At 36.0% G+C, this 14,405-nt stretch overlaps 1 protein-coding gene across 5 annotated transcripts in view; it reads right to left on the reverse strand.

Annotated features, from left to right (window-relative positions):
* The window catches only part of CCDC18 (coiled-coil domain containing 18), a 136,286-nt gene that overhangs the window by 65,067 nt on the left and 56,814 nt on the right, over positions 1-14,405 (reverse strand). For all 5 annotated transcript variants that reach the window (XM_081226547.1, XM_081226549.1, XM_081226546.1 and 2 more), the window contains 3 exons: positions 13,531-13,665; positions 13,283-13,360; positions 3,050-3,166 (listed from right to left, as the gene is read on the reverse strand). In XM_081226547.1, the coding sequence (XP_081082673.1) occupies positions 3,050-3,166; positions 13,283-13,360; positions 13,531-13,665 (330 nt within the window). The remainder of the gene's footprint in view (positions 1-3,049; positions 3,167-13,282; positions 13,361-13,530; positions 13,666-14,405) is intronic.

The raw sequence follows: 14,405 nt of genomic DNA on the forward strand, positions 1-14,405 counted from the left end.
CTTACTGAATAAATGCTTTACGCAGAAAATGTTTTGGCTTATTCACATCTATTTTGTGTTTATTTTCTTCTATCATGTTGACAATGTAATTCTTAATGAACACATACATTATCACTTTTTAAAGCATTTTAATACAAATTAAAATATTTTCAAAATAATTCAGGACCCCAAAGTCACTATTATTTTTTATCATAAATGTATTTATTTCAACATATGGAAAAGAATATTTGCCTGAGGCAAAAACTCAGAGGCATATTTATTAGCTTTGTGTGGTGGATTATCAACATGTAGTTTTTTCAGCTGGCTTTCTATCTATATGCTCTGGGGCCATTTAATTATTCAGCTAGTATGTGATTCGGGACTACCTACTGATTTGGTAAAATATCTTTATAACATCACCTATTACTAACAGAATGGATGCACTATGAATCAAATCATAGCTTATGATGAAAATCTCATAACTCTGCTGTTATAAGATATTAATTCTATTAACCAGCGTTAGAAAGAGTTTTCTCTGTAAGATATTATAATTTGCTCTAAAGACAAATAAGCCAAAACTAAATAAACGTATGGATTGGTACCTAAAAAAAAAAGGTAAAGAGTAATTGGATTTTTCTCCACATTTCTTATCAACACACAAGAAGTGAAAGATGATCTTTTAACTAAGTAAGCCAATGCACATGCAGTTGAGCTAATAATTCATCAGCAATAAAAGGGCTGCAAATCTTTCTAATTTACTTACTTACTTTTTCTCTAGTATGATTGTACAAACCTGACTACCATTTCTGATTTCTAATTCAGTTCCAGCCTAGGTTTATACTTCCTGCTATTCTGAAAAAAGTTCTAAGTTCATTTTGGGTAAATGCCTCTTATCCACCCAAGTCTCTGATGCTATTTCTAAGAATACAAATTCTAAAACTCAACAAACTCTCTGATTACAAACACTGCCTGTCTCCACATTCCATATCTGCCAAGTCCATTTATGCTGGAGTGCAGTGAGGGCTACAGAATTTAAATGCCTAAATAGGGACTTTCCTGGCAGTCCAGTGGTTAAGACTCTGAGCTCTCACTGCAGGCGGCATCGGTTTGATCCCTGGTCAGGGAATTAAGATCCCGCATGCTGCAGGGTGTGGCCAAAAAATAAGTAAATAAAAATAAATAAATGCCTAAATAATGGTTTAAAGAAGATCCCGCTGGAAAAAAAAATCACACTCCTATTCTCATAAGTATCTATAGTTTAGGTGGTTTAATTTCCATATATTGGAATACAGAAATATATGCCCACCTGTGAAAGATGCTATAAAAACCTTCATGAAGGGAAGTAGAAGGAAGAAGATAGGACCATATAAAATACAAAGTTTTTATTTTAACCTCTGAAGTTATATAATTATGTGATGCATCTTTTTTTTTTTTTTGCGGTACGCAGCCTCTCACTGTTGTGGCCTCTCCCGTTGCGGAGCACAGACTCCGGACGTGCAGGCTTAATGGCCATGGCTCACGGGCCTAGCTGCTCCGCGGCATGTGGGATCTTCCCAGACTGGGGCATGAACCCATGTCCCCTGCATCGGCAGGCGGACTCTCAACCACTGCGCCACCAGGGAAGCCCTGTGATGCATCTTTGATGAAGATTTGTTGACTTTTTTTTTTTTTTAAGAAAGGTGTTTTTTTCTTTTCTTTTCTTTATTTATTTTATTTTTGGCTGTACTGGGTCTTTGTTGCTGCGTGCAGGCTTTCTCTAGTTCTGGTGAGTGAGGGCTACTCTTTGTTGCGGTACACAAGCTTCTCATTGCGGTGGCTTCTCTTGTTGCAGAGCACAGGCTCTAGGTGTGTGGGCTTCAGTAGTTGTGGAACAAGGGCCCAGCAGTTGTGGTTCACGTGCTGTAGAGCGCAGGCTCAGTAGTTGTGGCGCACGGGCTTAGTTGCTCTGTGGCATGTGGGATCTTCCTGGACCAGGGCTCAAACCGGTGTCCCCTGCATTGGCAGGCAGATTCTTAACCACACTGCCACCAGGGGAGTCCAACTTGTTGAATATTTCTAAACATGAAGTTAAGGTTTAAATATATATATATATATATATATATATATTATAAATTCTAACAAAGAAATAAAGGAATTCTTCATTAAGATTATTCCTTTGAGCAGATATTTAGTGACTACCTATTATGTTGAAAGCAAAGTGGTTGACAATTAGTATACAGAGATGAATAAGATAATGCAAGAAAAGTCTTCTATCTAGTATCTGAGAAATTCTTCTCAATAAAGAAAGGTGAATTTATAAACCTAATTCTCAATCCTTCAGACAAATAGAGGAAGAAAAAACAAAATGGAAAAAATTTGAAGAATTTTATACCTCTAAATCTAAAACAATATTCTAAGTGTTAATCATTTTATATTAGAATTACTCTGTGATCAACAATAATCTCCTGATTCCCTAAAACTAGGTAATAGAATCAGAATTTTAAGGTGTCATATTTTGTGTTTTATATGCCATATAATGTTTGTTTCTTAAAGAATATAAAATTGGGGACTTCCCTGGTGGCACAGTGGTTGGGAATCCGCCTGTGACTGCAGGGGACACGGGTTCAATCCCTGGTCTGGGAAGATCCCACATGCCGCGGAACAGCTAAGCCCGTGGGCCACAACTACTGAGCCTGCACTCTGGAGCCTGCGCACCAAAACTACTGAGCCCGCATGCCACAACTGCTGAAGCCTGTGCGCCTAGAGCCCATGCTCTGCAACAAGAGAAGCCACTGCAATGATAAGCCCGTGCACTGCAATGAAGAGTAGCCCCCACTCTCCTCAACTAGAGAAAGTCCATAAGCAGCAACGAAGACCCAACACAGCCATAAATAAATAAATAAATAAATAAATAAATAAATAAATTTACTTTTAAAAAAAAGAATATAAAATTGGAGTTTACGCTTTACTGGAAAATTTTTTTTATATCAGCTATATAAAAATGTACTTTTAAAGTATCTTGAAAATAAACAATATCTCAAAAAGAAATCACTTGAAAAATATGCTATATTTAAAGGAAATGTTAATTTACTTCTTCAGATTTCTTCTTTAGCTGTTTTTCAAACTTTTCTTTATTTCCTTCCAATTGGTTCAAATGCAAAGCAAGTTCTTCCTTACAGATTTCCAATGCTGAATCTAGTTGTCTGACCTAAGCAGAAAAAAAGCAAAAAAGGAAAATCAACGAATACCAATGAGTGCTTATTATATGCTCAATATTTTACAGCATTATCTCCTAATGTTACCTCACTGTTTCAACCAGTAAATATACAGTCCAACTTAGGATATAAAATGCTATTAAAGAAGAGATTTATTTAGGAAACTAATGATTACTGCAAACTAGGAAACCAAAGAGGAAACCAGCACCTGGAGTCCTGAAGAATAAATGGACATGAACAAGTGAAGAAGGGCATTCTAGGAAGAGGGGAGTACATTCAGAGACAAGGCGCTGTGAAAAGGAATGGTAAGAAGTTGGGAGGAGCTTAGGGAACCAAAACCATGAATTTGTAAGAGATGGGTACTGGAAGGATGGGATTAGCAAGATAGACTGGGGCCAACTGTCAAGGACCTGCAGGCCAGACACCCTGAAACATTTACCTAAAAAGGTAAGCAGTATTTAAACCTATGCCTTAAGTTCCCCTGATCAAGAAAAATAATAAAGTGAGTACAAACTGGTGTATTGTGCTAAAAATGCTATAGTGTGAATATTCTGAATATGCTGAAGTCACTAAAAAAATGAAATGTTTTTGTCAGCTAATGAAAAACAAACTTAGGTAAGATGGAGAAGGCTGCTTTTGCTCTGAATCAGTGAAAACATTTTCAGAAAGGCAGCAATGTAACTTGGTTCAAGTGTTCATAAAGCTGCAAGTGTTTCACGCTACCTCAACATAAAAGAGCAAATGAGCAAAGTTCCCTCTATGCCTACTTTCCGCAGGGTTTTTATCATAAATGGGTGTTGAATTTTGTCGAAAGCTTTCTCTGCATCTATTGAGATGATCATATGGTTTTCCTCCTTCAATTTGTTAATATGGCGTATCATGTTGATTGATTTGCATATATTGAAGAATCCTTGCATTCCTGGAATAAACCCCACTTGATCATGGTGTATGATCCTTTTAATGTGCTGTTGGATTCTGTTCGCTAGTATTTTGTTGAGGATTTTTGCATCTATGTTCATCAGTGATACTGGCCTGTAGTTTTCTTTCTTTCTGACATCCTCGTCTGGTTTTGGTATCAGGGTGATGGCGGCCTCGTAGAATGAGTTTGGGAGTGTTCCTCCCTCTGCTATATTTTGGAAGAGTTTGAGAAGGATAGGTGTTAGCTCTTCTCTAAATGTTTGATAGAATTCACCTCTTAAGCCATCGGGTCCTGGGCTTTTGTTTGTTGGAAGATTTTTAATCACAGTTTCAATTTCAATGCTTGTGATTGGTATGTTCACATTTTCTATTTCTTCCTGATTCAGTCTTGGCAGGTTGTGCATTTCTAAGAATTTGTCCATTTCTTCCAGGTTGTCCATTTTATTGGCATAGAGTTGCTTGTAGTAATCTCTCATGATCTTTTGTATTTCTGCAGTGTCAGAAGGCCATATATGACAAACCCACAGCCAACATCGTCCTCAACGGTGAAAAACTGAAAGCATTTCCACTAAGATCAGGAAAAAGACAAGGTTCCCACTCTCACCACTTTTTTTTTTGTGTGTGTGTGGTGCGCGGGCCTCTCACTGTTGTGGCCTCTCCCGTTGTGGAGCACAGGCTCCAGACGTGCAGGCTCAGTGGCCATGGCTCACAGGCCCAGCCGCTCTGCTGCATGTGGGGTCCTCCCAGACCGGGGCACGAACCCGTGTCCCCTGCATCAGCAGGCGGACTCTCAACCACTGCGCCACCAGGGAAGCCCTTTTTTTTTTTTTCACCACTCTTATTCAACATAGTTTTGGAAGTTTTAGCCACAGCAATCAGAGAAGAAAAGGAAATAAAAGGAATGCAAATCGGAAAAGAAGAAGTAAATTTGTCACTGTTTGCAGATGACATGATACTATACATAGAGAATCCTAAAGATGCTACCAGAAAGCTACTAGAGCTAATCAATGAATTTGGTTAAGTAGCAGGATACAAAATTAAGGCACAGAAATCTCTGGCATTCCTATATACTAATGATGAAAAATCTGAAAGTGAAATCAAGAAAACACTCCCATTTACCACTGCAATAAAAAGAATAAAATATCTAGGAATAAACCTACCTAAGGAGACAAAAGACCTGTATGCAGAAAATTATAAGACACTGATGAAAGAAATTAAAGATGATACAAATAGATGGAGAGATATACCACGTTCTTGGATTGGAAGAATCAACATTGTGAAAATGACTCTACTACCCAAAGCAATCTACAGATTCAATGCAATCCCTATCAAACTACCACTGGCATTTTTCACAGAACTAGAACAAAAAATTTCACAATTTGTATGGAAACACAAAAGACCCCGAATAGCCAAAGCAATCTTGAGAACAAAAAATGGAACTGGAGGAATCAGGCTCCCTGACTTCAGACTATACTACAAAGCTACAGCAATCAAGACAGTATGGTACTGGCACAAAAACAGAAAGATAGATCAATGGAACAGGATAGAAAGCCCAGAGATAAACCCACCCACATATGGTCACCTTATCTTTGATAAAGGAGGCAGGAATGTACAGTGGAGAAAAGTCAGCCTCTTCAATAAGTGGTGCTGGGAAAACTGGACAGGTACATGTAAAAGTATGAGGTTAGAACACTCCCTAACACCATACACAAAAATAAGCTCAAAATGGATTAAAGATCTAAATGTAAGGCCAGAAACTATCAAACTCTTAGAGGAAAGCATAGGCAGAACTCTCTATGACATAAATCACAGCAAGATCCTTTTTGACCCACCTCCTAGAGAAATGGAAATAAAAACAAAAATAAACAAATGGGACCTAATGAAACTTAAAAGCTTTTGCACAGCAAAGGAAACCATAAACAAGACCAAGACAGCCTTCATAATGGGAGAAAATATTTGCAAATGAAGCAACTGGCAAAGGATTAATCTCCAAAATTTATAAGTAGCTCATGCAGCTCAATATCAAAAAAACAAACAGCCCAATCCAAAAATGGGCACAATATCTAAATAGACATTTCTCCAAAGAAGATATACAGATTGCCAATAAACACATGAAAGAATGCTCAACATCATTAATCATTAGAGAAATGCAAATCAAAACTACAATGAGATATCATCTCACACAGGTCAGAATGGTCATCAAAAAAAAATCTAGACACAAATGCTGGAGAGGGTGTGGAGAAATGCGAACCCTCTTGCACTGCTGGTGGGAATGTAAATTGATACAGCCACTATGGAGAACAGTATGGAGGTTCCTTAAAAAACTACAAATAGAACTACCATATGACCCAGCAATCCCACTACTGGGCATATACCCTCAGAAAACCATAATTCAAAAAGAGTCATGTACCAAAATATTCATTGCAGCTCTATTTACAATAGCCAGGAGATGGAAGCAACCTAAGTGTCCATCATTGGATGAATGGATAAAGAAGATGTGGCACATATATACAATGGAATATTACTCAGCCATAAAAAGAAACGAAATTGAGTTATTTGTAGTGAGGTGGATGGACCTAGAGTCTATCATACAGAGTGAAGTACGTCAGAAAGGGAAAAACAAATACCATATACTAACACATATATATGGAATCTAAGGGGAAAAAAAAGGTCATGAAGAACCTAGGGGTAAGACGGGAATAAAGAAACAGACCTACTAGAGAATGGACTTGAGGATATGGGGCGGGGGAAGGGTAAGCTGTGACAAAGTGAGAGAGTGGCATGGACATATATACACTATCAAATGTAAAATAGATAGCTAGTGGGAAGCAGCTGCATAGCACAGGGAGATCAGCTCGGTGCTTTGTGACCGCCTGGAGGGGTGGGATAGGGAGGGTGGGAGGGAGACGCAAAAGGGAGGGGATATGGGAACATATGTATATGTATAACTGATTAAATTTGTTATAAAGCAAAAAATTAAAAAAAAAATCTAAAAAAAAACACAACAACATAATTATGGTTAAATGAGGTCATAATGGTGGGGCTCTTACTGATATGACTGGTGTCCTTGTAAGAAGAGGAGGAGATACGAGGGATGTATACACACAGAGAAAAGGCCATGTGAGGACATAGCAAGAAAGCAGTGGTCATCTGAAAGTCAAGGAAAGAGGCCTCAGGAGGACCCAAAACTGCCAACATCTTGATCCTGGACTTACAGACTCCAGAACTGTGAGAAGACAAATCTCTTGTTTTTTAAGCCACTGAATCTGAGGTATTTTGCTAGGACAACCTGAGCAGACTAATACGAGGAACAAAAGACTAAAATGGCCATTCTAACTGGTGAAGCTATAGAGCAAAATGGCTGAAAATTGATTCCATAACTTTGGAAAGCATTTTGACATGAATTTTTAAAGTTGAATATTTGAATTCCCTACAACTCAGCAATTCTACTCTTAGTATGTCTACTCTTTAACTTATGTTAAATCTTGCACATGTGTACCAGGAAACATTAAAATAAATGTTCATGGAAGTACTGTCCGTAATAGGCCCAAAACAACCCAAATATCATTAATAGAATAATAAACAAATTTTCTTGTATTTATACAATAAAATATTATACAGTAGTACAAATGAAAAAAAAAATTTCACAATTTGTATGGAAACACAAAAGACCCCGAATAGCCAAAGCAATCTTGAGAATGAAAAATGGAGCTGGAGGAATCAGGCTCCCAGACTTCAGACTACACTACAAAGTTACAGTAATCAAGACACTATGGTACTGGCACAAAAGAAGAAATATAGATCAATGGAACAGGATAGAAAGCCCAGAGATAAACCCATGCACATATGGTCACCTTATCTTTGATAAAGGAGGCAGGAATGTACAGTGGAGAAAGGACAGCCTCTTCAATAAGTAGTGCTGGGAAAACTGGACAGGTACATGTAAAAGTATGAGATTAGATCACTCCCTAACACCATACACAAAAATAAGCTCAAAATGGATTAAAGACCTAAATGTAAGGCCAGAAACTATCAAACTCTTAGAGGAAAACATAGGCAGAACACTCTATGACATAAATCACAGCAAGATCCTTTTGGACCCACCTCCTAGAGAAATGGAAATAAAAACAAAAATAAACAAATGGGACCTAATGAAACTTAAAAGCTTTTGCACAGCAAAGGGAACCATAAACAAGACAAAAAGACAACATTCACAATGGGAGAAAATATTTGCAAATGAAGCAACTGACAAAGGATTAATCTCCAAAATTTATAAGCAGCTCATGCAGCTCAATAACAAAAAAAACAAACAACCCAATCCAAAAATGGGCAGAAGACCTAAATAGACATTTCTCCAAAGAAGATATACAGGCTGCCAACAAACACATGGAAGAATGCTCAACATCATTAATCATTAGAAAAATGCAAATCAAAACTACAATGAGATATCATCTCACACCAGTCAGAATGGCCATCATCAAAAAATCTAGAAACAGTAAATGCTGGAGAGGGTGTGGAGAAAAGGGAACACTCTTGCACTGCTGGTGGGAATGTGAATTGGTACAGCTGCTATGGAGAATAGTATGGAGGTTCCTTAGAAAACTACAAATAGAACTACCATATGACCCAGCAATCCCACTACTGGGCATATACCCTCAGAAAACCATAATTCAAAAAGAGTCATGTACCAAAATGTTCATTGTAGCTCTATTTACAATAGCCCGGAGATGGAAACAACCTAAGTGTCCATCATCAGATGAATGGATAAAGAAGATGTGGCACATATATACAATGGAATATTACTCAGCCATAAAAAGAAACGAAATTGAGCTATTTGTAATGAGGTGGTTGGACCTAGTGTCTGTCATACAGAGTGAAGTAAGTCAGAAAGAGAAAGACAAATACTGTATGCTAACACATATATATGGAATTTAAGAAAAATAAATATCATGAAGAACCTAGGGGTAAGACAGGAATAAAGACACAGACCTACTAGAGAATGGACTTGAGGATATGGGGAGGGGGAAGGGTAAGCTGTGACAAAGTGAGAGAGTGGCATGGACATATATACACTATCAAATGTAAAATAGATAGCTAGTGGGAAGAAGCTGCATAGCACAGGGAGATCAGCTCGGTGGTTTGTGACCACCTAGAGGGGTGGGATAGGGAGGGTGGGAGGGAGGGAGACACAAGAGGGAAGAAATATGGGAACATGTGTATATGTATAACTGATTCACTTTGTTATAAAGCAGAAACTAACACACCACTGTAAAGCAATTATACTCCAGTAAAGATGTAAAAAAAAAAAAAAATCTAACTCCCCTCCACCCAAAGAAAAGAGTGAATGAGCAAAGAGCAACTCAAATTCAGTAAAATTTTTCAGAATTTGCACACATGCTCCATATCCCATCTGTTAATAAGATTCATTCTTGTCTTGTTCCTTTCTTTTCCTTATTGTATTTCTGAGCTTCTCGGGAGTATTTTTTTTCTTTCCTCAACGCTAATAGCATTCTAGTAAGTAGTCATGAAAGTGTGAAAGAAATTTCAACAAGATAAGGAGAAAAAGAAAAATGTTCCCTCTTGCAGATACTACTCTACTTCCTGAAATTATCTTTGCAACTCTTATTTCTAAAAAGAGACACAACTGAAAGACACAGTTTTCAAAGCCTGTCCCTATAGCCTGTGAATATAACCATTAACAGTTAAAAAGCTTATAATTTTGATTAATTATCTTTGCTAATAAACTGTTGCCCTAATAATAATTTTTAAAGTCTTTTATGAGAGGTATAAATATTTACAAGTTTTCTCTATTAAGCATGAGAATAAGCATTGGTACTTGTATTATCTTCCACACACAGAAAAAAAAATCTATGACCGTCAGAACATCACATGTGATAAAAATTAACAACGTAAAAATTCAATCAGGCAAGATTCACCACTAGATGTTAAAACCATGGGTCATTAGTTTGTTGAGGGACAAGACGTTGAACATGGCCTCAAAGAATCACCCTATGTATTGCTTATTAATTATAAAGGAAAAATTATGCCCTTAAAATAGTGAGATCTGGCAGTAACCACCTTAAATAATAGGTGTCAAGATTGGCAAAGCCAATAATGGGGTGGTGTGACATTATGTGCCTCCTGATGTGAAGCAGTGGGAAGGACACAGTATAACCCACAGTATAATCCACAATTGTGGTGTGTGTACTATTACGGTTGACCTAGACTTTTCCAAAGATTCAGTGTTGTGAAGAATAGGAGACAGTGAGTTTAGGGGAATCTAAAAAGCCAAAAGCAAAACATGAATTATGACTGCATTCTAAATTGGGGAAAGAAAAGGAACAAGCTAAAGTAGTGTTTCTCACAATTTAATGTTCACATAAATCACCTGGACACCCTAATTCAGTACCAGAGCCAGGTCTAGGGTGAGACAAAGGAGGTTCTAGGGCTCAGAGTTTAAGGAGGTACTCACTCTCAGGATCATGCAAATGCCTACCCTTCACTTGTACAACCCGGAGAATAAATGTCTCCTTAAATTGTATGCCAGAGGCACCTCCCTTGCTTCACTTTAGTCCCAGCTCTGTTCAGTAGGTCAGATATTCTGCAAGTCAAAAAAGTTCCCAGGTGATAGTGATGCTGCTAGACCATGCTTTGAGTAGCAAGATTATTAAGAACATTTTTAAATAATTGGGAAATTTTCAGTATGGACAGTGTGTTGAATGGTGTTACTGAATTAGTGTGGACTTTCTATGGTGTATAGAGATGGTGTAATCAGGTAGGAGAAAGTTTCTATACATAGGAGACCCAAGTTTAAGTATTAAGGGTGTAAAGTATCATAACATCTGCAACCTTCTCACAGGTGGACTAGCAAAAAGGAAATGTTTGAGTGGGGGTGGGACTGTGTGGGTGCATGTGCAAGAAGGCATGTGCATGTGTGTGCAGAGAGAGATGAAGCGAGTATGGTTAGAGTTTAAAAGACAGTAAATCTAAATGAAAGGTACACAGATGTCCTCTGTACTAGTCTTTCATTTTGTAGGTTTGAAACTTTTCAAAATAAAATTTAATTAAAAATAAATTAATTAAAACTAATAAATAATAAAAACCAAAACATCTACTACTCTGTTGGATTTCTCATTTGAACAAAGAGCTTGAGACTCTAAATCTCATACAAATAAACATCATTCACTGTATACAAACCACTCATAAATATACATGTATATATATGTACGTGAATGAATAGAATCAAAACAAAGACACTGCTCTGCTAAACCAAAGAACCTCCTCGGGGGCATATTCTGGAGGCAACCACATAGGGGCTCTATGCTACCTACTTTCAACAGAAGCACCTAAGCTAGTCTTTTTTATTTTTTTCTACTTAAAACTTTAACTTTCTTTGGGGAAATAAAACACACACAAAAATCTAGAGTGGAAAATAAAAGCAAAGTGCAACAAATAAAATAAACAAATGAAGTTGCTAATAAGTACCTTCTCAATTTTCTATTTAATAGCAGCTAACATAATTGCTTTAATTTATTGGTTTTTTTGTTACCAGTTCATAAACTTCCCATCAGTCTTCCAGCTATCATTATCATACTTCTATAAGTGATATAACTTTAAACTGATCCTTATAACTCTCCTGCAGATAGAAAATTTCATATTTTTTTATGCAAAGAACAAACTGAGGCATGCAGAGGGACATGGCCAAAAGTCAAGAAAGAAGGTGGTAATGACATAATCAAGAAAAGAGGAATACATTTCAAACTTCTATTTGATATGTTAGAATCATTTAGGGAATTCCCTGGCAGTCCAGTGGTTAGGACTTGGTGCTTTCGCTGCTGAGGGCCCAGGTTCCATCCCTGGCAGGAAACTAAGATCCCACAGACCACATAGTGCATCTCAAAGAAAAAGAAAAAAAAAGAAAAAAAGAAAGAAAGAAAAGAATCATTTAGTATAGCTTCAATGAAAGCAAATCTACTAAAGGTACCAAAGGAATAAAACCTAACATAATAATTCATTCTTTAGCTGATTTCCTTCCTGTCTCATATCTGATTATTAACAAATGAAAATAACTTACCAGATGACTGGCTAGATGTGTTAGGTAATTTAATGAAAAACAGGAGTTAAGTGGCAAGATGGATTTTTTTAAATGAAATTATATCATGCCTACAACCTTTGTACAATAATGATTTTTTAAATATTAATGATCTTAGAGGTTATTTTTACATGAGGAAATGAACTGACATGGCATTAAATGTTAAAAGTTTTGGAGAATACTACAGGAAAGTTATGGATAAACATATAATTGGGTTTATGAGGGTATACAAGGTCACAAAATGGATGAAAAACAGAATACTAGGCAAAAAGTAAATAACGTTGGATTTTTAAAATATCCTTTATATTTAATCCATATATGACAGAATGAAGGTCACAGCATATTTGAAACTATTTTTAGCACTAAAAATGCAAAGGAGAAAACATTGAATATATAGTAATTACTTAGCAAACTCTGAGTAACTTAGTATGTGCTAAGTATTTTATGTACCTCATTTCACTTAATCCTCAAACCTACCCTCTTCTAGGGCATTGTGATCCCTATTTTACTGATGAAGAAATTAACGTTCAGAGTTTAAATAACCTAGCCAAGGTTACAGTCAGTTAATAAGCACACTGAAGCCAGAACTAAAACCCAAGTCAGTTTAGCTTCAAAGCCCATGCTTTTAACCATAAGGTTATCCCAGCCACAAAACTGTATTTTACCCAGAAATTCTGGATTTATTCCCTATTCAATCATATAGCAGAAAAAAGAAGCAAAAACTGTATTGTTTGTAGTTTCATCTCTCTTCACTTCCTTTGTTAATTTTTTACTGGTAATATTAGTAAGTAGCTACAGTTTAAAATACATTTTTTGTTAAAAAACAAATCTTTGTAAAGGTATCATAAAAAGAAAAGAAGTTAGATGACCTACAGACTAGATTATCAACTATCAAATAATTAAGATCACAATTCACAATGAAAAATATACTACTTAAAGAAACTAAGTTCATTGACTCAGGTAAAATTTTTACCACTTTATTTTTATGTAAACGTTTGTTTTACAATTTATAGAGAAAACTAAAAAGCCACAGGAATGTCTCCATTAAGAAAATAAATAAAAAGAAAAAGAAAAAATTTTAAAGTATTAGCATACTAGCCTTGATTGTTTCTTCAGATACTTGGTTCTGTAATGTTTTCAAAGCTTCATCTTTCTTCATATTTTCCTTTTCCATTTCCTAAAAACATACAGATTGGTAGTGAAAATATACATACGTGTATAAATATTTTAGCATTAGTATCAGGTTGTTAAACAACTGATTTGACTAGAATTAAAGGTATGTTAAAGAAACATAAACTTAAAATATTGGTCAGCTTTTAAACAGCACTTTTATAAAGATGATTTTACCCCTTTGCTTTCCGTCAAGAGTCTGTCTAGTGATTCAAGGTGACGTTGTTTACATATTATATCTTGCTGCAACATGGATATAGTCTTTTCTTGTTCTTTAAATTGTTGTTCTTTTTTCTCTAGTTGAGATTCAAGCTAAACATAGAAACAGGATTTATTAATTTTCATATTAATTTTTAAAAATTTGAAACATTTTAAATACAGTCAACGCTTGAACAAGACAGTTTTAAACTGAGTCCACTTATACATGGATTCTTTTCAATAAATATGTACTACAGCACTACACCATCAGCGGTTGGCTGAATCCACAGATGGGAACTATGGAAAGGAAGGGTTGACTGTAAAGTTATATGTGGATTTTCAACTGCACAGGGGTGGCACCCCTAACTCCCAAAGTGTTCAAGGGTCAACTGTACACAGAAAAAACATAACACTCACAATTTAAATTACTACTGAAATTACATAGCTTATTGCATTTTGCCAAATTTCCTTCAGTTTCTCTCCTTTTAGAGAAGAAATGAAATCACAAGTCCATGTCTTATCCATTCCCTCCCTCACCAATACTATGTTGAAATTGTTCTATATCATTCTCTGGTGTGTTTCATTCTCAAACATGTTTTTTGTGCTTTTAACTATATATGTAGATCCATGAACAATATGTAACATAATTTTGTTTTGAAAATTCACATAGACAATATCAACACTTCTGCAAGTTTCAGCAACTTATTTTTTTCACTTAATATTGTTTTAAATATTTATCCATGTATCCATATGTGGATCTAGTTCATATTTTTATGATAATACAGTATTCCATTGTAACAACAAACTAGTTTGTTCACTCTTCTACTCAGAAACAGATATTGCTTTTTCACTAT

The sequence above is a fragment of the Mesoplodon bidens genome (assembly GCF_964165515.1).
Source record: "Mesoplodon bidens genome assembly, chromosome: 2".
Lineage (NCBI taxonomy): Eukaryota > Metazoa > Chordata > Mammalia > Artiodactyla > Ziphiidae > Mesoplodon > Mesoplodon bidens.